Below are 25,781 nucleotides of genomic sequence, written 5' to 3' on the forward strand. Positions count from 1 at the left end.
TGGCACACAAGCAGCACAAACATCTGTAATGCATTTACTTTCTTAGTTATGAATTTTCCAAGTTAAAAAAAGGCATGAAAATTATTGCCTCATTGAGTCTTGGTTTATACTGGTAATACATAAAATTAGACCAATGACTAAACCAGCAATACAAGGTCAAAAAAATTCCCCCAGCGAAAAATTCCTTCGGTGAAAGTACAACCCCAAACAGTTATTACTTGCTCTGAGAAAATGACTCATTAATAATAAGGAAATGAACATAGAAGGGCTTAGAAAAAGAGAAAGAAAACACTTCACATACACTGTACTGAACTAGTTCTTAGTTTAACCATTATTGTGTAGACAGTCTTTTTGCAAAAACAATGATCCCAGAGGAATGAAACATATCAGCAGTTCATTTATTTTTAATGGGGTTGATTGAGTGGAATATTTGTATCGCCCTAGCTTGGAGATGCTTATCTCTGGCAAGTAACTGAGCACAGAACAGAAATTAATCTGGGACCGCCTGAACAGTGGATGTAGCTGAGAAACTGTGAGATTATGGAATGTAAGAAATGGAGAGATTTGTAGAGACACAAAATGAGGAGAGACAAAGGAGAAAGGACATGGATAGTCTGGAAACTTCAGGAATTGGGATGAGAATCTGATAGCCAGCCATCATGTTCAGGCAACAGAGTGAAGTAAACAAAAATGTAAATATAAAAATAATAGCTCAACTAGCACGTATTTTGATGGCTTACTGAATAGGAGGCAAAGGAAGCACTACTGATGGTATATCCCCAAGTGCAAGTAAGAAAGGTACACTGAGTCATTCAGAAAAATTGGAAGATTTCGGAAGTGCCATGAGTTGGGAGGTCTATTGAAGTTGTAACAAAATTAACTAAAACTGATTAGAAGTCATTTTAAAGTGCAGACATAGATTCAGGAAAATTGGTAAAATTAAGTATTTTATTCACATGTCCTTTTATACCCAGATTAAGATTCAATTATGTAAGTATTAGAAGAGTTAACACTGAGCAAACCTGTCTGTTAACCGCTTGTAGTTGTTCCAGCTAAGTCTCAGACCAATTGTGATTTCATAGAGGAGCTGTATAGCCAAATTTTTAAATTTCACTGTTGAACAATCATGTAGAAGATTTTTGGCCAGAAAATTCAATGCTTTTCTATGGTCATACAGGCTCATCAGAAATCACATGTTGTCAGAGTTTGCTGCTGGGTTCTAGTTCTGGCAGAAATGCAAAGAGGTGGAGCAAAACGCACACTGACTTCAGAAAGTGGATCAGAGCCTTAAATATCAGGGTCAGTTTGAAAGATAAACAGCAGCAGGCTGTGTCTACACATCATCTGAAGTGAAAGCTCTGTTTATTCTTTATTTTAGCTGTCCTCATTTTTCAGTCCAGCCAACCAAAATAAGGAAGGTAAGAACATTTAATATATTTCATATTTCAGAGCTTATTATGCAATTAATTGTGCATTTCATGTTTATTTTTAAACTTTCATGAATTTATTGATTTTACCAACTGGAATTGCTATTAAAAAGCAAGTGTTTGATTCACAAATAATTTCATTATATGGAAAAAATGAGACCATCTATTTTCTAATTTTTTTTTGTGTTCTTCTAGCTTTCATTTGCAGCATCACTGAAGTGGATGCAGCTTTTAGTTCAGTACAGGGTATATCATTCACTGGACAACTATATAGCACACTTTTTTTGTAATTTTAACTCATTCTATCTCTTCTGACCTCCTGCCCACTTCTAAAATCTTATGGGCAGAATTTTCTGCCTGTCAGGGGGGTTGTGCGGGTACATTTGTGGGCAGCCGGGTTCCCGATCAGTGCCCCCAGTTGGGACCGTGCTGCTATTTTAATTGGGCAGGCCAATTAAGGCGCGCCCAGCGTGACGTCCGCCCTGAAGTGTTGTGCACTGGCTGTGCAGGCGGGGGGGGGATTCCCTGAGCAAGTCTGTGCGCTCTTTTGTGCATGCGCGCAAGAGCCCACAGATCTCCCTGAGGCAAAGCGCTGCCTCAGGGAGATCGCTTCAGCTTTAAAAACTGTGCTGAACGGAGAAGAAAAAAATTATTGACATGTCCCCTCATGTGACACTGTCACATGAGCTGGGACATGTCAATTACTCGAATTTTAAAACTTAAACACTTTTAAAACCCTCATGAAACCTCATCCCACCCGTGGATGAGGTTTCATGTTTTTTTGCAAACCTGCCTGGGCTCCTGGCCTGCCCGCCAACCTTAAGGTTGGATGGGCAGCCCTGACAATGACCTTGATTAGGTAATTAACAGGCCTTACTAGGCCTTTGACAGTTTGGTGGGCGTGCAGCCAATTTGGCTGCGTGCCCACCGAACTGAAAATCTAAATGCTGCGTGGTGACATCAGGACGCACCCCCAATGTCACCCCACATCATTTTATGCTTCAGCGTGCGGGTCCTGCCCCTGCACGCCAACCGGGAAATTCTGCCCATACATTTCTGTTTCAGACCTCTATAAATTTTGACTATGTTATGCAGATAAATTCATCATTCTTAAGGTCCCAGTGGGGAACAGCACTCAATGAGGCAAACATTGGTGAATTTGTGCTGCAGCCCCATCTTTGACCCAGGTTCCTTTTGATTGTGACCCTTCTTTGTTAGGATTTTTTCACATGACAGCAATTTTCTTTTAAAGCATTTATTGAACCAGTCACACTTGTAGATATTTTCTTAAATGAAAGAAATGATTACCTATATTTGGTGTAATGCTTTGTAATGTTAAAAATTCACCAACTTTCTCCTTTGGCATGACTATGGCTCAGAGAAATTTGCACCCACATTTGAGAGACAGGCATGACACCTCCAGGGCTTCTGCAGCAGACTATTTAAAAAAAAAAACAGGCAGCTGCCAGTGTCAGCATTTGTGCATCTTGCCATCCTTTGGATAGAAAGCAATATGTTGCACTTGCTACACCAATTACAGACAAAGTTGGCAGAACGGCTTAAGACGGCTAATAAAATCAGTTGTTTTGTTCAGAGGGTGGACGAACATTTACTTTCCAGCATGGTCGAGGGCAGCATAAATATGGCTGTCACCACAGCCTTGATCACTTCCATGAACCCTATTTACACAGCTTCATAGTGCCAGACATCAGTGGCCTGCCATTGCCCAATACTTTTGGGTAAAGGAGATGGAAGAACTGGGAATTACAATGGGAATTAAGTGATAAAGTCCTGCCAGACTTTGTTTTTGTGACATCAGGAGATGAAAGTACTGCCCAAACCCTTGAAATACACTTTGAATAAATTTTCAGAAACCTATCACCGGGTTGGTAACTTGGCATTACTGGATCTGAACCACATCTGTCTTCACCCATGAGGCTCCTTCAACAGTAAGACTCAGATAAGATTTAGGGCTCCTGAATGTTTAAGAGTTCATAAGCTTCCTGTTAAACATGAAGGCCATCATGATATATGCTGATAAGAACAGAGATGTACAGTGATGTTAATAGCAACATGACTGATGTCACACGTTGGCAGATTCTTCCTGGTCCCTGGGAGGCAGGTTTGGAGGTCAGGGCATCTAGGAAAGTTGTGGAAAATCCCACCGAAATGACTCACCCACTTTGGACTCCCATCAGATTAGTTTCACAACAGCTGACTTAAAGGAGGCAGGCAGGCAATCAAAATAATTAGGGCCACATCTGTAATCAACGGCCATTTCCTGACATTAATGGAATTTTCCCAGCATCACATCCCTGCCCCGCATTCGCCAGCACCTCCAACCGCCCACCATGTTAGGGGTACATGCTTCAAAGGCAGTCTGTCAGTGGGAGGTCACAGGGCCATTAGAGCTTGAATGAAATGCCTGTATCAGGGCTTAAGGAGGTCTATTTGTGATTGTAGATATTCATGTGCAGAGGTTTCCACTCCATTCTGAGGCCCCTCAATGCCTGGACTTTGATTTTTAAAACCTACTTTGGGGCCTTTTGTGAGCATTTTATGGTGCCCCTTGTCTTCAGCTATGCTTACCATGATCAGTGGGGCTTCCAATTGGACATTCCTTCATGCCTTCCCATTGGTCCTCCTACATCATTGTTCTGCCCGCCATATTTAATTAGACGCATGCACAGGGGTAGCCTGATAACGGGTCAACTCTCAGAAGACCTCATCTGCCAGCACAACGCTGACCTGAAAAGGGTCAGAACCTGAAAATGGCCCTGGTGCCCAAAAATGGTGTTAGTGCAGAAGATTCTGGTGATCATGTTCCATGCTAAAGCAAAAGAACTTTAAAAAAATTATATTGAAAAACTAGCTTAAGAAAAATTTAAGATTTTAAGATTAAGACTAAAAATTAAGAAGAAAAATGCAAAATAGAAAAGCATAAATATTAGTAGTTGATGCTTGGCATGCTCCATTTTATAGGAGCTGATTGACCAAAATATTGTAAAATTTCTATTAACTTTGTTTTTCAGAGATGGACAGCAATTCGACAGGCCTGATTCATCAGACCAGCAGCAGAAAAAGGTTGGATCATAAGCAGGACACAATTTGCATTTTTGGCACCGGGGACTTTGGCAGATCCTTGGGCATGAGACTGCTCAAGTCAGGTTACCCAGTGGTATTTGGTAGCCGTGACCCGAAGAACCCTACCCTGTTGCCAAGTGGAGCGCAAGTGTTTAGCCATACGGAGGCTCTGAAAACATCCAAGATCATTTTCTTGGCTGTTCACAGGGAAAACTATGATTTTATCCCAGCTCTGTCTGATTTGCTAGATGGAAAAGTGCTGGTGGATGTAAGCAACAACCTCAAAATGAACCAATACCCTGAATCCAATGCACAGTATTTGTCTCAACTGGTTCCCAAAACCAATGTGGTGAAGGGATTCAATACAGTTTCAGCCTGGGCCCTACAGTCAGGCAGTCTGGATGCCAGCAGTCAGGTAAGATCACATCAATATTTACTTATTATGTGAAGGAAGTGATGTTAGCAAGAATCAATTAAAACTATTGTCTAAAACAGAAGTACCTGGAAAAACACAGCAGGTCTGGCAGCAACAGGGTCATGAGGACTCGAAACGTCAACTCTTTTCATCTCCGCCGATGCTGCCAGACCTGCTGAGTTTTTCCAGGTAATTCTGTTTTTGTTTTGGATTTCCAGCATCCACAGTTTTTTTTGTTTTTATTTTTGTTTTTATTTTAAAACTATTTTCTACACTGACCAGTGAACTGTATTTCAAAAACAATATTAGTTAAGCTGTACTGATTATATTGAATTGTAGTAACAATATTTTCACCAGTGATCAAAATTATCCTTTTGTGTTTCAGGTCTTTGTCTGTGGGGATGACAATAAATCTAAACAATTGGTGATGGATGTTGCCAGGGGCATGGGCCTCACTCCTCTAGACCAGGGATCCCTTCTAGCAGCTGAAGAACTGGAGAACTACCCTCTCCAGCTATTTCCAATGTGGAGACTACCACTTACTATAACGGCTGGTCTCACAGTATTCTTCTTCATTTACTGTGTGGTGCTTCAAGTGATCTATTCTTATGTAAATAAGAATGTTGATCATACCTATAAGATAATGATTTCCATACCAAATCATGTTTTTCCAATTGTCTCTCTCATTCTGCTTGGCTTGGTTTACCTTCCGGGTGTGATTGCTGCATTCCTCCAACTCTACAGAGGAACAAAATACAAGAGATTTCCTGACTGGCTCGACAAGTGGATGTTGTGTCGAAAGCAGCTTGGGCTTATTTCATTTGCCTATGGCTTCCTTCATATTTTTTACTCATTGGTCAAACCACTGAGATACATATTTTACTGGAAACAAGCTCAGTATGTTGTATCCCAGGTAAGGTTTGTTCCTGTACTATTATTGCATTTCTGTTTTAATATTGATCAGGACCATGCAGTTTACTGAATTTGAATATGTAGCACTGTGTTGGGAGTTCTGCCTCACTCAACTGCTTTGGGAAGGGATACCTTGTGAAGGTCTATAACTCCCTCCAGGGATTCAGAGAAGATAAAAGGAAAGTCAGAGGTAAATCCCCTGAAGATCTCACAGCCCAAGAATTCTGTAGCTTGGAAAGACTGCAAAAGAGGAAATAACCAGGGGCAACATTTTTGGATATATACTTAATGTCAAGAATTATATAGCATTATCATTTTATTACTTTGTTTTTGTTATTTTATGGTTATTCCTTCATTGGTGGCATCTGCAAGTGTTAAGCAGCAACTCTGATAAGCAAGCTACATCAATCTATGTTTCCTTCATCCAGTTTTTCCAATCCAAATATTTCTTTAAACCCCTAATATTTCTTAAGCCAAAGTGTAACAGAGAACACAAAACTATTTGTTCTATGAAGATGGGTGACCCTCATTGCGCATTTAGCTGCATGATTAATTTTAGTTTATTTTCTTAAATAAGTGTATTCTAATAACTTTTATTAAGAATCTGGCTATGATTGTACAAGAGTTAGATACTTTGAAATATTTTTTCTCTATATGAGTCGATCCAATGGATGTCAGCGTAGTTCTCAAGCTTTCCTCCATCCTCATGTAATTTTCACATATAAAGTTAAAGGAATACCACTTGGCAGAATCCCGGTATTAGACAATCAACTGTACAGCCCTCTAGAAATTCCTTCCCATTGCAGTCTCCACCTTTTCAATCATTGTCATCCTTTGCAGCTGCAGAAAGCACTACATGGGAATATTTTACAGAAGGCAGCAAGCAGCAATGATCCTGAAGATTATTGCGGGACTGCTCTTCATATTTCATCATCAAATTTATGCAGGAAGCTAAAATGAGAAATCAACACATCTATAATTTTGTGACTGAAAAGCAACGCACATTCAGAAAGGAGTGGAGATAGAGCCAGAGAACATTGGGCTGCATGCAGAGAATAAAGCTGCAAATTACAACTGTGCTTTCAGTAAATAAAACTGTAAACAAATAAAATGCTCCTCAACCAACACACCATCCCCACCAGTTCTTTCTCCACCCAACTGCCTTTACAAAGACCTGCATTCTCAAAGACTTCAGTACTCTGCCCCAAATTACTGAAGTCATCAGCCAAATCCACAAAGCTGTGAACATTCACAGAATCTGTAAACTCATGGCTCATTCCTCCAGCATCATCAAGCCAGACGACCAGCCCTGGTTCAATTGGGGAGTGAAGAGCTTACGTCAGGCATACCTGTAAATGAGATGTAAATATGGTAAAGCTACAACCCAGGGCTCCATGCAGGCTAAACAATGTAATAAACATGCTACAGACAGAAACAAAAACAGGAAAAGCTTTAAATGTTTCAGATTGATGACCCTACTCAGAACTGAAAGATATTTGAGATGAACAGATTTTAAGCAAGTGCAGAGTCAGGGACGGGTGGGAGGGTGGTGCAAGGTAAAATGTAGTGATAACAAGGCATTCAACAGGCGTTTGATAAAGTACCACATAGTAACATGGGACATAGGAGTTGGAATAAGCCATTTGGCCCTTTTAGCCTACTATGCTATTCGACAAGAACATGGCTGATCTGGTTATGGTCTCAGCTCCATTTCCTGTCTGTCCTCCAAAACCATTGACTCTCTTGTCTATCAAAAATCTGTCTAACTCAGCCTTGAGTAGATTCAATGACCCAGCCTTCACTGCTTTCTGGGGAAGAGAATTCCACATACTAACAATTCTCTGATGAGAGAAAAAAAAGTCCTCATCTCCATTTCAAAAGGGAAAACCTCTTTTTTTAAACTGTGTCCCCTATTTCTAATCTCTTCCACAAGAGGAAACAACCACCCTGTATCCACCCTGTCAAGTCCCCTCAGGAATCTATCTGCTTCAATAAGATCACCTCTCATTTTTCTAAATTTCAATGAGTATAGGCTGAACCCGTTCAACCCTTCTTCATAAGATAAGCCCTTCATCCCAGAAATAAGTCAAGTTGAACCTTCTCTGAACTGCTCCTAATACACTTATATCCCTTTTCAAATAAGGAGGCCAAAACTATATACAATACTCCAGATGTGGTCAAATCAAGGTCAGCTGCAGTAAATCTTCCCTACTTTTGTTTCCAATCCCCTTGCAATAAATGCCAACATTCCATTAGCCTTCTTAATCTTTTGCTGTACCTGCATGCTAACTTTTTGTGATTCATGTACCAGGGCACCCGGATCCTTCTGTACCAATGAGTTCTTAGTCTTAGACTCACATTTCTCATCTTCAAACTGAACATAAAATTTGATCATGTTATGATCACTGTTGCCTAGAGGCTCTTTTACAATAAGGTTATTGATTAACACTGTCTCATTGCACATTACTAGATCTAGAATAGACTGCTCTCTGGTTGGCTCTAGAATGTATTGCTCTAAGAAATTGACCTGAGTTTACTCTATGAACTCATTTTCCAGGCTATCTTTGCCAATCTGATTTACCCAATCTAAAGGTAGATTAAAGTCACTCATGATTATTGCTGTGCCTTTCTTACACAGCCCATTTATTTCTTCCTGTATACTTTGTCTTACAGTGTAACTACTATTAGGGGCCCTATAAACTACTCCCTCAAGTGACCTCTTAGCTTTCTTATTTATCTCTACCCAAACTGATTCTACAACTTGCTCTTTCAAGCTAAGACCATCCCTCACTACTGTACTGTACTGTAATGTCATCCTTAATTAACAAAGCTTCACTACCACCTTTTCCTAGCTTTCCATGTTTTCAAAATGTCAAATACCCTTCAATATTCAGTTCCCAGCATTGGTCACCCTGAAGCCATGGGTGGGATTTTCTGGAGACTAAGTGTGGTGGAAGGGAGGATAAGTGCATGTTTTCCACTGGACAGTGGGGCAGATTATCGCGCCTGATTTTACACTTGGAAATTCATTAATTTTGCATCAGCAAGCAGTTCTCCAAATCACCTGATTCACCCACCCCACCATCACCAGATGGGGTCAAAGTTCCATGTTTAAACACCTCCCAAAGACACAGATTCACTGTCTCCGGCCCAGCTGTGCTCTTGAGCATTATTGAGATGGTGCCTAGGACAAAGAAGAGTGTAGCCTCAAGATTCAGTCACAGTTCCCTTGAGGCTCTAATCTGAGGGATGAAATGGTTGCCTTACCCTGGCAACACGGATGAGAACATTCACCCTCCTTCTGCATTGGATAGCTGACCTCTCCTGTGCAGCATTGGCACTGACCACCATTGCCGCCGCCTCCAAAACTGGAGTGGTGACATTGCTGGACCTCCTGCGACCAGAGCAGGGATTGAGGGCAACATGGCAGGCCTCCAAAAGGTATTCCAGTGATGGGTCATTGAACTCTTCTTGGCTTTCAGGGTCATTTCTTCACTGGGGCAGTCCCTGGGTTGCAAGCATTGAGAACTGTGTACATGGCTGCAGCTTAGATATGGCACCAGCAGTGAGGAAACAGTGAGGAAACAGTGTGGTGGGCGATTTAGAGGCCTCCCGCCAGCGAGACAGAGTGTTTCCTGAGGCTGCATAATTAATGAGATGAGAAACGGACAATACAGCATGAAAGCCCGTCATTGCGGCCAGCGGGTCGACATAAGACATAAGACATAGGAGCAGAAATTAGGCCATTCGGCCCATCGAGCCTGCTCCGCCATTCAGTCATGGCTGATAAGTTTCTCAACCCCATTCTCCTGCCTTCTCCCCGTAACCTTTGATCCCCTTACCAATCAAGAACCTATCTATCTAGGTCTTAAATACACTAAAATGTCTTTTTTCACAGCCACTACCGCACTTAGTGCAAACCTGGGACGATTCCACCCATTGTTGTTTTTTCCACCTTCTCCATCTACAGAAGAATATGTGATCCTTTCATCAGCTACAGCGCTTTAAATGCTGCAGCAACAGAACTCTATGGCTTTTCCATCTTCTGGCAATAATTTTACCACTATTCTCCCACTCTAATCAATTATGCTCCCCCTCGGCAACTCACATAGTTTAACAGCATTGTCACATGGTCAGGTGGAAGTCCTATTCTGCTGTTAACCCACCAGTGGGAGGAATAACTAACCCTACAAGTCATGTGATACAATATCAGTTCAGTATAATTCATGTGCTTCAATATTAGGAGCCTGCACCCCAATTAAAATGTAACTGTTATCTCAGCCAATGAGTAACTTTTTAAGATATTAGCATAGGGACTGTAGTGCATTTATGTGACATTCCCTTGCCTTCAATTAAAATGTAGCCCAGAACAATGAAGTAACATAAAAAACAGCTGAATGAAGTAATGAGTAGACTATAGGTCTTTTTCTATCTCTGGAGGGATGAGTTAGCATAGGTGCCTTGCGATCTTGTGAATTGTGTGAGTTTTGTCTTGAACACTTTGACATGTCACTGGCTTCAACCACACCCTAAAGACTATCTTAGATTGATTCAAAAAATTACTGACTGGCTTGTGCTCTTTAACCAGTGGCAGCACTAGATATGGAACATTTTGTTCCTCATACTATACTTTATTTCCAGAACATCGTGGAGTGAAATTGATCTTGGTCGGTGATGCAAAGCGATCAATAATGAATTGGCAGCATGTTGTACACATCGTCCAATTTTATTTTCCACATTCAGCTACTATCCACCTATTTCACTTCCCATATGTGCTAATATTGGCTATCAACAGGATGTCAACACCTTGCATATTGCTATTATTTTTGAACACTTTGTTCATTGTGCATTGTTCTTTGTGTCTGTTTATTGTTCCCTCCCAAGCTTTCAATTCCCCCTTGTACTCCAGACAATCCAAAATTCTGACTCTCAGTGTAGCTTCAATTGCTAATCCAGGTGCTGGCAACACAACAGAATGCTTTTCCTCATTTCACAAGAACCAGCAAAATCTTCATGTTGCACACTTTTTGACCCATTCTGCTAATGTCTACTATTTTACATATATCCTTCAATTGTTGCTTTATTGCCATTGCCTTTATCTGGACCTTAGTCCTGTTTTCAGGCTTTTTGTACTGCGTAACATGTGCTGGGGATTTTCTCAGGGGTTTCTCCTGATTGACCACTGTAACTTAAGCAGAAAATTGGCAGAAATTCTGTTTATCCACCACCTTTACAATCAAGAGAACCCCCTGAGAAAATATGATGGCTGAAGGCCAATGGAAATAAAAAGCAGGAGCATTGTAAAAGGGCTACGAACTTGTTATCATCCATTCTGCACTATTGCATAACATTAAGATCTACCCCACATTTTGAGGACCTCACACTTCATTAATACTATGCATTGAGATTAATAGAGTTTAACTGGCAGGTTGAGAGCCATATTTTCATAACATAAGGAAGAATCCATGGACCTTTAAAAATGGCAAGCAGGACCCAGGTGCAGAAGTCCCACCCCCAATTCCTAAAATTTAAACTTTTGCCTGCAACAAGAAGGGGTTGTAGTGGGAAACTCAAACTCAGCAGGGCCATTTGAACTCAGTTCTAAGTTCAAATAGACTTGCTTTGGTTGTTGGAAGTGCATTAACTCAAAGTGTGGGAATCACAAATTGATGGAGTAGGTATAAATGCTCTTGAAGGTCAGATCAGTTCTGTATAACTGTCATGATCTGAAGTTTTTTAAATCCCCTGATCTTTAAATTTTAATAAAAACAGGCTGCGACTGTCACTGAGAGTTAAAATAGCTTTTGCTGGATAATTTTGACTGACAATCTATCTGATGTTCATTAGAAAAAAAAACAGTGCCATCTGGTCATGCAGTTTCAATAGGGTTATTTGTTGACATTTCGTCAAGGGATATTATTGTTAATAGTTGTTTGGTAGTATAGAACTTGAGTATTGCTGAAAAAAGAGACATGTCAAAGACATTGTCCTGAGGGATGAGTTGGTAAAAGGCTGTCACTTATTTTGTTTAGCTGAAACAACAGAAAGAGCATATACACACAATGTGCCTGTTTCAGCTAAACAAAATATGTGGCAGCCATTTGCTGACTCATTCCTCAGGTCAATGCTTTGACCAATCAGGGTCAAGCTGCCTGGTTTAAATTCCAACAATGCTTGGCAGTTAACTGTCAGTCACCATCAATTGGTGCATTCTCCTTGGCAATGCCTCTACCAATTAGAGCCCACTTGCTAACCAATTAGCACTATCTTGTTGGTTTCCCTTGTATTGGTATTCTTGCAAAGTATCCTGTTGAATGCAAGGTGAAAAGCTTTGGTGTCTCTTTTTTTCAGCAGTGCTCAGGATATTATGTTATTATGAATGCTTGGGGTTCTGAGTTCACAGTTTAATTGATAGATAAAGAGGCTATTCAAGGATTAGATGTCTTTGATGTGAGGTCTGAATAGAAGTTTGTTCTTTAAGGAGTTTAACCACTTAAGGAGATTTAAAAGCTTTGTGTGGTTTTTATGAATGGGAGTTTTAATTCTCGATCAAATGTGTAGGAGTGAAAGCTGTTTTAGATTGTAAGAAGTTTCCTGAAGTCTCCTAAGTTCTGCCCATTGTGGATCCTGGGTGAGTGGCTATAGAGATGACATAGAAGGTTGGAGGGGTCATGGGGGTGTAGTGGCAGGCATGAGTTGGCATTGAATTGACATGTTAAGTATGAAGGGCCATAGGGGTGAGTGTGGGGTCATGAGTTGGCATAGATGTTATGAGGGGCCACGGGGAGTTGAGTAAGGGTCATGAGTGGCATTGAGTTGCAAAGAGAGTTTGAGCGGCCATGGGAATGGGTGGGGAGAGTTAGGGGATAGTTAGAGTTAGAGAGCTGTGAGGGCTAGAAGGCCCAGCAGTTTCTGAAACAACTGGAGCAAAGTCCCACAGAACCAGGGCAGGCTTTCTAAATATCCCACCTCGGCCCTCATCCACCCCCATGGCCGCTAACACTCTACTTCTGGGTTTGGTGGACCTGAATCCATCCCATACCTGTACCCACCAAACCCCCGCAACCCCACCCACACAAAAATCATGCAATTCGGGGTACTTAAGCCAAAATCCAGCTCATAGAATCACAGAGTCATTACCGCACAGAATGAGATCATTCAGCCTATCAGGCGGGATTTTCCAGTTCCACCCACTATGGGACCTGAAATTCCCGCCCGAAGTCATGAACCTTTTGCAGATCCATCAAACGTTTTAGGAACCATCATGGGCAGGACTGGAAAACCCCTCCCAATGCTGACTCTCCGTAGAGCAATCCAATCAGTCCTATTCCCCTGCTCTATCTCCGTAGCACTGTAAGTTTATTTCACTGAAGTGCTCATTCAACTTCCTTTTGAGATCATTGATGGTCTCCATTTCCATCACCCTCTATGGTAACAAGTTCCAGGTCATTACCACTTGCTGCATTGAAATAGTTCTTCCTCACATCCTCCCATTTCTCTTGCCCAAAACCTTAAATCTGGGGTCTCCTCAGCCCATCAGTTAAAGGGAACAGCCTTTCTTTACCTACCCTATCTAACCCTGTTGTAATCTTAACCACCTGTATCAAATCTCCCTTCCATCTCCTTTGTAACAAGAAAAACAACCCCAGCTTCTCCAACCTAAACTTCTAGTGACCAGAACTGGACACCATACTTGAGTTGTGGCTTAACCAGAGCTTTATAAATGTTCATTGTAACTTCCTTGCATTTGTATTCAATAGCTCTATTTATGAAGCCCAAGATTCCATAGGCTTTGCTAACTACTATCTCAATGCAGCTTTAATGGAGAAAGCAAACTCAGTTCAGAAATTATAAATATTGGCTTTATTTTATTCAGTGGCTGTTGGCTCATTTGTAGCATACATAAGAGAATCGGATCAATACATTCTGATTCAGCAAAGAGTGTGGATGTAAATATAAAACATGATCAGATTTGGTTCTGTAACTGGGCATGACTGAGTGAATAAGTTGAAATAAGTGGATGGCCTTTGTTCATTCCCGCATTCTTCTATTCTTGCAGCAGTGGTACCTGCAGAATTGCTCTTTTTACCATCACAAATAATCCAAATATTATGATCCAAGAAGGTGATTTAAAAGCCCAGTCTGGTTAAAGTACAATTGTTTCTCTTTGCGAGTGCTGTGTCAAACTGTCAAGCTGCTACATAGATAGGTAACACATATTTTTCTATCTTCATGCAGTTTATTTATTGTTTTCAACACAGGTGAAACAGAACACAACCTCAGAGTTGGAGATGACCTGGGTCTGGCGTGGTGATTTGTTTTATGCACTTGGAATTTTGGGCTTTTTTAGCTTCTGTTTGCTTGGAGTAACATCTCTTCCATCTGTCAGCAATGCAATGAACTGGAGAGAATTCAGATTTGTTCAGGTAATTCATTAGTCACTTAGAGAGGTTCATTCATTACAATCTATTTTTGTTATATAGTAAGGAGTCAAGTAAACAGGAACATAATTAAGAAACAGTGCCTAACTGTCAATATATTCAGATGTCCAAGAATAACTTGCATAGGCCAAGGAAAGGAACTTTCTTCAAATGCATTTGAAGCTGAAAATTTTAGAATTCTCTTTCCCAAAATGCTGTGGATAGTAAGATAACTGACATCTTGAAGAATGAGTATTGAGATATTTATTAGGTAAGTACCACATCAAAGGTTACACAAGGGTTCGTGGTGCAGGGGCCAACGTATTAGCATTGATAGGGGATTGGTTAACTAACAGGAAGTAGAGAGTAGGGATAAGTGAATCATTTTCGAGTTGGCAAGCTGTAAGTAGTGGAGTGCCTCAGGGATCAGTGTTGGGGCTTCAGCTATTTACAGACTAAACTCAATGACTTGAATGCAGGGACCAAATGTATGGCAGCTAAATTTGCTGTTGATGCAAAGATGGGTAGGAGAGTAAGTTGTGGAGAGGACATAAGGAGACTGCAAAGGGATATAGACAGGTTAAGTGAGTGGGCAAAAAGGTGGCAAGTGGAGTATAACATAGGAAAATGTGAACCTGTTCGCTTTGATGGAAGAATAAAAAAGAGGCATGTTATTTAAATGGAGAGAGATTGCAGAACTCTGAGGAACAGGGGGATCTGGGTGTCCTGGTATATGAATCACAAAAGCTAGTACAGTAAAATCTTTATTATCTGGCATGCGCCGGGAATGAATGGTGCAGCTAATCAAAAATACCAGTTAATGGAAATTTCCATTTATGAATGGAATACAGTGCAAAACTTGTATCATGTACTAATATGCATGTACTCTGGAAGTAAAGGAAGTATTCTTTTCACTTCTAAATCTTCAACAGTACATGAAAACATAAATTAAAGTATAAAATTGTACTGTTATACAGGCACCGATTCTGGTTTCGTGATTGCTTCCAGTTGGTAAAGTGACGATTCGTATTAAGAGAACATCAGAAATCCCGATTAGTAGAGAATTCCAGTTGGTAGAGTGCCAGATAATACAAAGGGTGGAATTATCCCACATTTGCACAAAGTGAAATGGTGGGCGAGAAAATGGACCTTATACCTACTGGCTTTTCACAGCATGTCAACTGATTCCCAGCGTGTTCCGCCTCATTGCCAGGAAACATGCTGGGTCGTTGGCGGTCGGCCTCTGATTTGCCCACCCCGCGGTCACCTCAGGTCTTCAGTAATTGGGGAGTCATATTTAAAGGGCGCCTCTGCACAGAGCTAGCACTCCCTAAGGCATCGGAAGCTGCTGGAAAGTTATGACTGCCAAGGGAGAAAACATGCCACGCCCAGATTTAGCAATGCCTCCCCCGGGCGCCTGCTGGACACTGTGCAGTCCCGCCATGAAGTTCTCTACCCCGCTCTGGGCAAAGACCAGCAAGCAATGTGACAAATCCAGAATGGGAGGCAGTGGCAGTGGTGGTCAGCGCCAACGCCCTGCAAAAGAGGAGAGCCACCCAGTGCCAAAAGAGGATGAATGATGTCCATTCTTCCAGGGTAAGTCACCCTTCTCATTATTCTCAACTCACACACTCACAAACCCATCACATATCCACAGGGAGCTCACTCACTGCCAGTTCAAGGGACATCACCATTCACTCTCTCGCACATGCACCTTCATCTACCCTATGGATCATGTCCTCATCCCATCCATGGCACCACTCACCATGCACACACGCCAGGCATACTTCTCTTCTGATAAAAGCAAAAAACTGTAGATGCTGGAAATCCGAAACAAAAAACAGAAACAGAAATACCTGGAAAAATTCAGTAGGTCTGGCAGCATCGGCGGAGAAGAGCACAGTTGAAGTTTCGAATCCTCATGACCGGTGGAGGAATGCATGACATGAAGGTCCTCACAGAATTTGAAAATAGAGTCACGCAGCTGGCCAGCAATGATCTGGATCATTCCTGAGCTGACAGTGAGGTCGGCAGTGCTAACCAAGCGAGAATGCAGCAGTGCAACATCCATCAGAATACTGTGAGTCAGTTCGCCTGCTCCGCAGTTCCCTGCCATGCACTAAATATCTCTCCTTGCATTTGAAGGCACATCTGGGAATCAACTGAAGGGGTGTAGGTCCCAGGTCTTCGACTCAAGCCATGAAGACACCTCAGAAAAAGAATCTGATGACACCCTGATTGATGTCCCGTCACAGCGCTCGCCCACACCCTCCACCAGCGCAGAGACACACACCTCGGTGGGACCTAGTTCTAGAGTAGTCTCAGGGTCACAACCTAGTGAGCACATCACACTGTCTGTTCCACAGCAGGTGGCGGTACATATTTCCCAGGTTTCCGGCATTTGGACGACTGCTGGAGGCCAGAAATCTGCTGAGTCCGAGTCAGATGAGAAGTGCCTGGACTTGGTCATACCTCAGTTGCTGGAGCTGTAAATGCAAGCTCGGGAACATCAGGAAGGGATACCCGTTGCACTCCTCAGATTGCAAGACATGATGGAGGAGTCCGTCCGCCTTCAGTCTGAGGTGATAGTGCTGGCATTGCAATGCACCGAGGTTAACACTGGTAGGATAGAGACTGCCATGGAGACCTTGATCCACGACATTGGTCGTGCTCTGTTGTACAAACTGAAATCCATCACTGACGCCATAGTTGGTTTCCAACAGTATCAAGGGAAGAAGGGTGTGGTACAGCTCGATCTCACTCCAGCTACCCCTTCTCCTCAAGAGGTCAGCCAGGGGTCCTCAGGCACCCATAGGGAGGAGGATCAGCAAGTGAACACCCAGGTGACTCTGGGAGTGTCCAGCCCGTCCAAGGCCCCTCTTCCTGTGACCCCAGCAGCTCCAGCTCCACAGAAACATCTAAACATAGAAAATAGGAACAGAAGTAGGCCATTTGGCCCTTCGAGCGTGCTCCACCATTCAACATGATCATGGCTGATCCTCTACCTTGACACCCTACTCCTGCGCTCTCCCCATACCCCTTGATGCCTTTAGAATCCAGAAATCTATCTATTTCCTTCTTAAATATACTCAATGACTTGGCCTCCACAACCTTCTGTGGTAGAGATTCCACAAGTTCACCATCCTCTGAATGTTGAAGTTTCTCCTCATCTCAGTCCTAAATGGTCAACCCCGTTTCCTGTGGCCTGTTGTTCTAGACTCCCCAGCCAGAGGAAATATCACCCTGCATCCAGCTGCTCATCCCTGTCAGAATTTTATACGTTTCAATGAGATCTCCTCAACTTCTTCTAAACTCCAGTGAATACAAGCCTAGTCAGCCCAATCTCTCCTCATAAGACAATCCTGCCATCCCAGGAATCAGCCTGGTGAACCTTTGCAGCATTCCCGCTATGGCAAGTATATCCTTTCTTAGGTAAGGAGACCGAAATTGCACACAATACTCCAGGTATGGCCTCACACAGGCCAAGGAGGGTGCCACTGCCACACAGCAGGAGCCCGAAAGCAGACCGAGGCCCTCCAGGTCTCAGCCTTCTTGAGGACACCTGCCAAGTTCATCACAGACAGCACATAGCAGTCAGTAGGCTGCCTCTACCTCTGCTGTGGATGTCAGGCAAGCACCAAGACATAGTGGCAGGGTTAGGAAGGTTAAGAAAATATAGTTTCATTGTGTGGGCATGGATGTTAATCACTTATACATAATTTTTGGATGGGGGCACCACTGCCTAGGCCAGCATTTATTGCCCATTCCTAATTGCCCTTTTTTCAGAGGGCATTTAAGAATCAACCACATTACTGTGGGCCTGGAGTCACATGTAAGGGCAGCAAATTTCCTTCCTCAAAGGGCATTAGTGAACTAGGTGGATTTTTGTGACAATCAGCAATGGTTTCACGGTCATCATCAGACTTTTAATTCCGAAATTTTATTGAATTCAAATTTCACCATCTGCCATGGTGGGATTTGAACTTGGGTCCCCAGAGCATTACCCTGGGTCCCTGCAATACTAGTCCAGTGACAATACCACTATGCCACCATCTCCCCATTTTTCCCAACAATGTCACCCTGTCTATGGCTCCTTGTTAAGATAACCAGTGTTCGAGTCAGTATGAAGTAAAAGCTTGGCTCCTACACAGGATAAAGGCAGGTGTCTCAGTCCAGGTCCTCCTCCCTGTACTTTGTGCAACCTTCCCAGCACACTGATGGTGCATCGTCACAGTCACTGGACACATCAGTCAAGCCTGCACCTCGAAGGTGCTTATCATTACTGCCAGAATGTCCTGGGCCAGCAATACAGAATTCTGTCATTTTCCCTGTGTGCTCTCAGCACTTTGAGGTGTGACTGGCCCCCCATCTCATCAGCACCTGCGTCCGGTGACAGTGAAGGGTTCAGCTCATGAATGATACTATAGCCTCAGGTGAAGTTAAAGTTCCCCACTGCATCTCTATGATATGACCCTGTTCACAGAGCGTAAGTGAGCTGCAATCAGCCAGAGGAGTCAGACGTTCATATAAGCTATGTGAGGACCTATGAAATGTCCCCACTGCCATGTTGTCATCATCTTCCTGGAAGGTAGGGTCGATGGATATCTGCTGCATCTCCATGATAGGAGCATTATTACAGAGGTATGTGCACTGCCATCAGCCAGACAGGAATCAAACGTTCATAGACGTAATGTAAGAATCAAATGGTGTCTCCTCACCACGTTTCGTCATCATCCTCCACAAATCGAGAAGCTATGAGGACCTCCCAAGCCTACCTTGTCTGGCCAGTGCGATGGCCTCATCGTTGTCATCCTTGCCTTCGAGGACCTCATTGCCCTCATCCCCGTCGACGCCCTCCTCATCAGAGGAGACGTGCAACTCCTCCAGCTCCTCCTCAGGCAGCTTCTTCCTGCATTGCAGTGCAAGGTTGTAAAGGGCGCAGCAGGCGACGACAATGCATGACACCCTTTGTGGACTATATTGCAGTGCTCCACCAGACCAGTCCAAGCACCAGGATCTCATTTTCAACATTCCACTGGTTTGCTCCACCAAAGTGCAAGTTGCAGCATGAACCTCATTGTACGTTCTCTTTGCTGCACTCTCAGGCCACCGCGTAGGCGTCATCAGCCACGTCCTCTGCAGGTAGCCCCTGTCCCTGAAGAGTCAACCCTGTAGACTCTGTGCACCCTGGAAGACATCAAGGATCTGAGACATACTGAGAATATAAGAGTCGTGGACACTCCCTGGAAATTTTTTCTTCTCCACCGATGCTGCCAGACCTGCTGAGTTTTTCCAGGTAGTTCTGTTTTTGTTTTGTATTTCCAGCATCCGCAGTTTTTTGTTTTTTGTTTTTATCTCTGCAGATTCATTTGCTGTGGTCTCAGGCCAGCTGAACATTCAGCAAGTGAAAGCCCTTGTAGTTCACATACCGCACTGTTTGCTGCCTTGGAGATCTAAGCGCCAAGTGAGTGCAGTCAATGGCACCCTGCAGCTCTGGAAAACCAAAGATTTGCACAAATCCCAGTGCTCTTGCTTCCTGACTTGCCTGATCCCGGGCAGAATGCACAAAGTTGTGTGCCCTTGGCAATATGGTGTCCATGACCCCCTGGATGCACTCATGTGGAGGCTTGCACAATCCCACAGGGGTCACATGTGGAGTCCTGGAAGGAGCCACTGGCATAAAAATTGAGCACTGCAGTCACTTTCACGGCCACTGGCAGTGGATGCCCTCCAAGACATATAGCTAGTTCACCATGCTCCACGGTCCTGATGTACCTTGACACCCTACTCCTGCGCTCTCCCCATACCCCTTGATGCCTTTAGAATCCAGAAATCTATCTATTTCCTTCTTAAATATACTCAATGACTTGGCCTCCACAACCTTCTGTGGTAGAGATTCCACAAGTTCACCATCCTCTGAATGTTGAAGTTTCTCCTCATCTCAGTCCTAAATGGTCTACCCCGTTTCCTGTGGCCTGTCGTTCTAGACTCCCCAGCCAGAGGAAATATCACCCTGCAAGAGAGAGAAGCGTGGATTAGCGTTGGTCTCCTAGGGGCCTCTCATGGTTATGTGTGTGGCTCTGGCTGTCTCAAGGCCCATTAACGCATGCCAGAACGTGCTAGCCATCACTTGGATCGCCAGAGTTTAGTGCATTGAATGACTGCCTGAAACTCTACCCATCTCCACTCCACTCCACCTGACCGATTGGCAGCAGCTTTGCTCATTAGACTGCATGCTGTACTCTCAGCTCAGGTGCAGGCATTCTCCTAACCTGCACTGCAAGGCTGCACTGTTAGCTTGAACCATGGGGTACTGGTCAAAACCTGAATGAAGACATTGCAAGGAGCCGTGAGTGCTTCCACCAGTGACTGCTCCATGGCCAGTTTTAGCAAGGAGATTATACAGCATGCAAGTTGTCCAATTGTTCTGCAGCCCCCTAAAACACTCATTAATTTGCAGCCTGCGCCCAGGGGGTGAAAGGTTCAGGAGCATTTGGTGACACTTTCATGCCTCTGCATTGCATGTGTGGGCAGATAAGCTAGAGGCCTGACTCCAAGCATGTCAGTGTGGCTGCGCCTGATCTGTCTCAGCTGCGGAAGAATGCTCACTTTATACAAGGTTTCCCTAATGCTTGGCCATTTCCCTCCCCCCACCCCACAATGTGCTCGTGGCACTACCATCAGGCCATGCTGCCTTGCCCCACCCCCCCCCGCAATGGCAGTGCAGCCTTTGTCCTGGCACCACACTGTCAGCCAGCCTGGAAAAAGTGACTTGCCTGTGCCCTCGCCTTAAAGTCAAACGGGTGACCCTCGCAAGTGCTGCGCAACATTAGTGTGCACTCATCTCCGAGTTTGCCTTGAAGTTCAGCTCGCCAGGTGCACGTCTTTTAAATGCTGTTGTAAATTAGCCGTTCTGAAGTCATGCCAATGTGGGAGGTAAATTCGATATGGGAGCGATTCCGGCAGGCAGGCAGGATGATGAGATGCTAATGCATTGAAATTATGTTTCCGACATTGGACAGCAGAATAGGCCATTGTCAGATGGAGCGGACGATGGCTAACTGGCTTCACAACGATGTGAAACTGATTTTTGGCCTTCCCGCCAGATATTGCTCTCCCCACCCGCCATGATATCATCCACCAACAGGGGCGGAAAATTCTAGCCAAATTTTCTTACATGCTGGTTCATCAAGTGGTTAGGAAGGCAAATAGAATGTTGTCACTTATTGCAAGGGGAATGGAATACTAAAGTAGGGAAGTTTTGCTAAAGTTGTACAGTGCATTGTTGAGACTACATCTGGACTACTGTTTGCAGTTTTCATCTCCTTACTAAAGAAAGGAGATAAGTGCATTAGAAGCAAGGCAGAGAAGGTTCACTCAACAGATTCTTGGGACGAAGGTGTTATCTTATGAGGAAAGCTTGTATCCATTGAAGTTTTGAAGAATGAGAGTTGATCTTATAAGATCCTGAGGAGACTTGAGAGGGTGGATGTTGACAGAATGTTTTCCCTTACAGGAGAGACTAGAACTAGCGGACGCAGTTTAAAAACAAGGGGTCTCCCATTTAAGGCGAAGATGAGATTTTTTTTATTTCAGAGAGTCGCTAGTTTGTGGAATTCTCTTTTCCAGAGAGCAATGGAGACAAGTTCATTGAATATTTTTAAGGCTGAGCTGTTTAGATTCTTGTTTTACAAGGGATTCAAAGGTTATGGGGGAGGTGGATACTCGGGAAAATGAGGTTGAGGTCACAATCAGATCATCCATGATCTTATGAAATGGCAGAGCAGGCTCGAGGGACCAAGTGGCCTACTCCTGTTCCTAATTTGTATGTTTGTATGGAAATGTATCAAGAGGTATGATGAAGGAGGGTTAAATAGAGTTGAGGTACATTTCAGCCCTGATCTAACTTAACGATAGAACAAGATATAGAGGTTGAATGATATACTCTTGTTCCTATGACAAGGGGTCATCCTGCAAGACACCATCATAGTTGAAAAAGTTATAGTGCTGGAAGGTAAATCAGGAATTACTGACTGCAATGTTGCCACTTGAAATTCTGTATATTGTAGAAGGAAGGGAAGCTGAGGTATAAAGGGCCCATCATCATGAGGACTTAGCAATTAACAGGTCAAGACTGGGCATCAACATAGTGAGGATGTAAAGAATAAGGAAAGCATGTAAGATGGCATATTCGAAGGTTAGGAATCAGAAGAGAGAGTTGTGAGTGGCACTGACAATAATGGTATAGAATAGAGAGTGGAGGAGTGCTCCTCTGGGCCCCTGAGAGAAATCTTAGTCTTCCTCTGACCCAATCTTCCCTTTATCTTCCCCAACCATGAATCCAGTTGGACCTACTCATAATGAAGATTTATCGGTGCCAAAGAATACTTCCTCTTGGCCTCAGCTGGATATTTCCTGACACCTGATTTTTACAGCCAGGCAGGAATTTCTTGTTGACTTGGTTGGAAGGTTGACTGGTGGCATTCTAATGAGGCCTGACCATGAAAGGTATTTGAGCCATCCCTCCGACACCAGATGGGCTGGTCTCTCACTCGACCAGATTCCCCAGAAGTCAAATTCTAAACTCCACCATCTGGAAAATTGAATTGTTGAGCTTATTTATCCTGAATAACTTCACAGGTAAATGTTTTCAGTATATATGAGACTGCATCATCTCACTATGATTTAAGAGGCAGCATTTGACCAGTGGAATTTTTTTTTGTAGCAAAACACTTGCTGTGGTTACTTGAGTTTGTTTTTAATGAGTAGCATGCATTTAAATGATCTCAGTGTGATGTTATGTGAGAAATTTGAATCATTCAGCCTGCCTAAAATATTTCTCCTTTTCTTCCAGTCGAAGCTGGGTCATGTCACATTGCTTCTGTGCACGGCTCACGCTGCTGTACTTGGATGGAATAAATTTCTAAAACCTACAACATATAAATGGGGGCTTCCACGAGGATACATGTTGTCCATGGTGATTCCTTGCATTGTACTGGTTCTAAAGTTGATTCTCATACTTCCATGTGTAGACAGAATGGTCACCAGGATCCGGCAGGGCTGGGAAAGGAGAGAAAAATACGCAGATAAACTAAACATTTGACCAAAAGTATTCCACCTGAATAATATTTTTTGAAAATACATGAGTAGTCCATTCTGAATAAAAACACTGCAGAAATGTTCAACACTGGAATCTGATACTCTAAACCTTTTGGAGTAATGGCATTTATGATGTTTAAATATTATAATTTCTGACCCACCTCTAGAGAGTAGGTTACTCTCCCAAACCCAACCCACCATATTTGAACTAAAAGTGGGATCGTCCCTGGTGAGGTGAGGTCTGTTTTCCTAATTCAATATTTTAACCCACCCCTCCCTGCCCCTTCCACCTGCTCCAAGGGTTAAAATTGCCCCACTTTGTCACTAATGTGTGTCTGTTGAATTAACAGTCGCCCATCCCCTCACTTTAACCTAACTGGCATTGCTGAAAAAAGAGACATGTTTAAACTGATGATCATTTCATGCTGCATATCACACAAACTCTTGAATTGACCTTAGGCCCTGAAATGTGCCCAGTCTCCCTCAGGTTACCCTGGAAGGACAAGATATCTAAAAATTTTTAGCAACAGGTGAAGCTAGCTGTTTCACACTGCTACTATGTAATAATAACACAAGTGGCAATTGCCACTAAAAGGATGCTGCCATCAAACCAAAAAGACTTTCTGCCTATCACACAAATGAGTACACGGTACACAAATTTCAGTGTCAGTGTGATGCCAGGGTATGTAGGCCAGGTGTCCCAAAGACGGTTGAATCGTATTAAACAGCATGCCTCAGCCGCTGTTTGCAACGGGCAGGGTACAAGCTGTACCCAACCAGCCTGTGCTTGCAAAACTTAAAGCAGTTCCAATATTAGTTGTGAGTCCGTGATTGGACAACATTTGCTAAACAATCCTGAGTGTGCTAAGAATTATGCTAACAACCAATTTAATATTGTCAGTCGGGCTCACAGTGTGGCACATTTGCATCTACTGGAAGCTCCGTATATGAATACACGGGGAACTGTTCTTTGCAGACAGAAAATTTATGTACACACATTACGTCTGTTCCAGTTAAAACAAATAAGTGACAACTGACTCATTCCTCAGGGCAATGCCTTGACCAATCAGGGTCAAGCTGCTTGGTTTAAATTTTAAACAATGCTTGGCAGTTAACTGTCAGTCACCATCACTGGTGCATTCTCCATGGCAACGCCACTTGCTAACCAATCAGCACTCTCTTCTTATACAGTATAAATTGTTGCTTTCCCCTTACATTGTTATTCTTGCGAAGTGTCCTAATGAGTGCAAGACGAAAAGCTTAGACATGTTTCTTTTTTCAGTAATACTCAAGTTCTTTGCTGCCAAATGACTATTAACTGGCATTATAAATAATATAATAAATAATACTTGTATTGATATAGCTCTTTATCATGGTGAAATGTCTCCAAGGAAGTTACTCCTTTAACATTTGATGACAATGTATAAGCGACAATAATGGGTCAGGCCAGGCATTGAAGTCAACGTAAATGAGAATCGAGGGGGAGGTATTAAATAGGTGGCCAATCTGTCACTGCCTATTCTATAGAATTGGCAAAAGTTAAAATGATCTCCCAAGTGTTTACTTTAGAAAATTATTTTCTCTTTCAAATGTACATTAGTCCTCAAAGCCATTTTGAGGCTAGCCTGCTTGGCATCCACAGTGCACAAGCCCATTAAGCCAGCACGTTAACCGGTCAAACTAGTAGTGCCTAAAACTGAAGATCCCTTCGAAATTTATACCCTCCACAAAGCACCCCACGCACCCCACCCTGATCAGCAAGCTGCTTGTTGGCACTGCAAATGCACAGGCAGCTCATTGATCATGTTCAAATGAATCCCAACTATGAAAATAACTTGGGCCTCCATGAAACCTCATCAGATGGGTGTTGGGATCAATCTACCATCCCTCCTGCCCACTTGATATATGGGCCACTTGAAAATTTAGCTTTGGCATTAGGTTTTGCTTTAGCTGACCCTCAATAGTGTTGCAGTGACTTTGTCATTGAGACAGATCATTAATTCGTTAAATTCAATACAATGCAGTCTTTGAAAACATATTCAGTCAAATACAATATACATCATGTACCAAAGGTTATAAGCCATATTTACTTGTAACATCATAATACAAAAATGGTATAAAAATTATTCAGACTCTTTTCTGGTCCTGTTGCACCATTGATTCTTGGGCGACCCTTTCAATGTTGCTGTAGAAATCCGACATTGTAGTTCAATGCAGTATGACTAACCGTGTGGACTGATTAACAGAAAGCAGTTGCAGATCTACAATGAACATCACCTGAGCATTTGAACGGTGCAATACACAGAACATTGATGGACTAAAGTAATAATTAACTTACTGTAATACTTAACTGAATTCATGTATTTTTTCATAATAAATAGTTACAATATCCTAGATATTTAACAATAAAGTTCCTCAATCATA

General features: G+C 42.9%; 1 protein-coding gene across 1 annotated transcript; it reads left to right on the forward strand.

Annotated features, from left to right (window-relative positions):
* Positions 1-1,254: 1,254 nt before the first annotated feature.
* Positions 1,255-25,781, forward strand: LOC121276310 (metalloreductase STEAP4-like). The gene is made up of 5 exons (XM_041184575.1): positions 1,255-1,418; positions 4,460-4,926; positions 5,312-5,839; positions 14,100-14,264; positions 23,113-25,781. The coding sequence occupies exons 2-5, from the start codon at positions 4,462-4,464 to the stop codon at positions 23,359-23,361; spliced, it is 1,407 nt and encodes a 468-aa protein (XP_041040509.1). The 5' UTR covers positions 1,255-1,418; positions 4,460-4,461; the 3' UTR covers positions 23,362-25,781.

Source organism: Carcharodon carcharias, chromosome 3, assembly GCF_017639515.1.
Source record: "Carcharodon carcharias isolate sCarCar2 chromosome 3, sCarCar2.pri, whole genome shotgun sequence".
In the NCBI taxonomy this organism is placed as follows: domain Eukaryota; kingdom Metazoa; phylum Chordata; class Chondrichthyes; order Lamniformes; family Lamnidae; genus Carcharodon; species Carcharodon carcharias.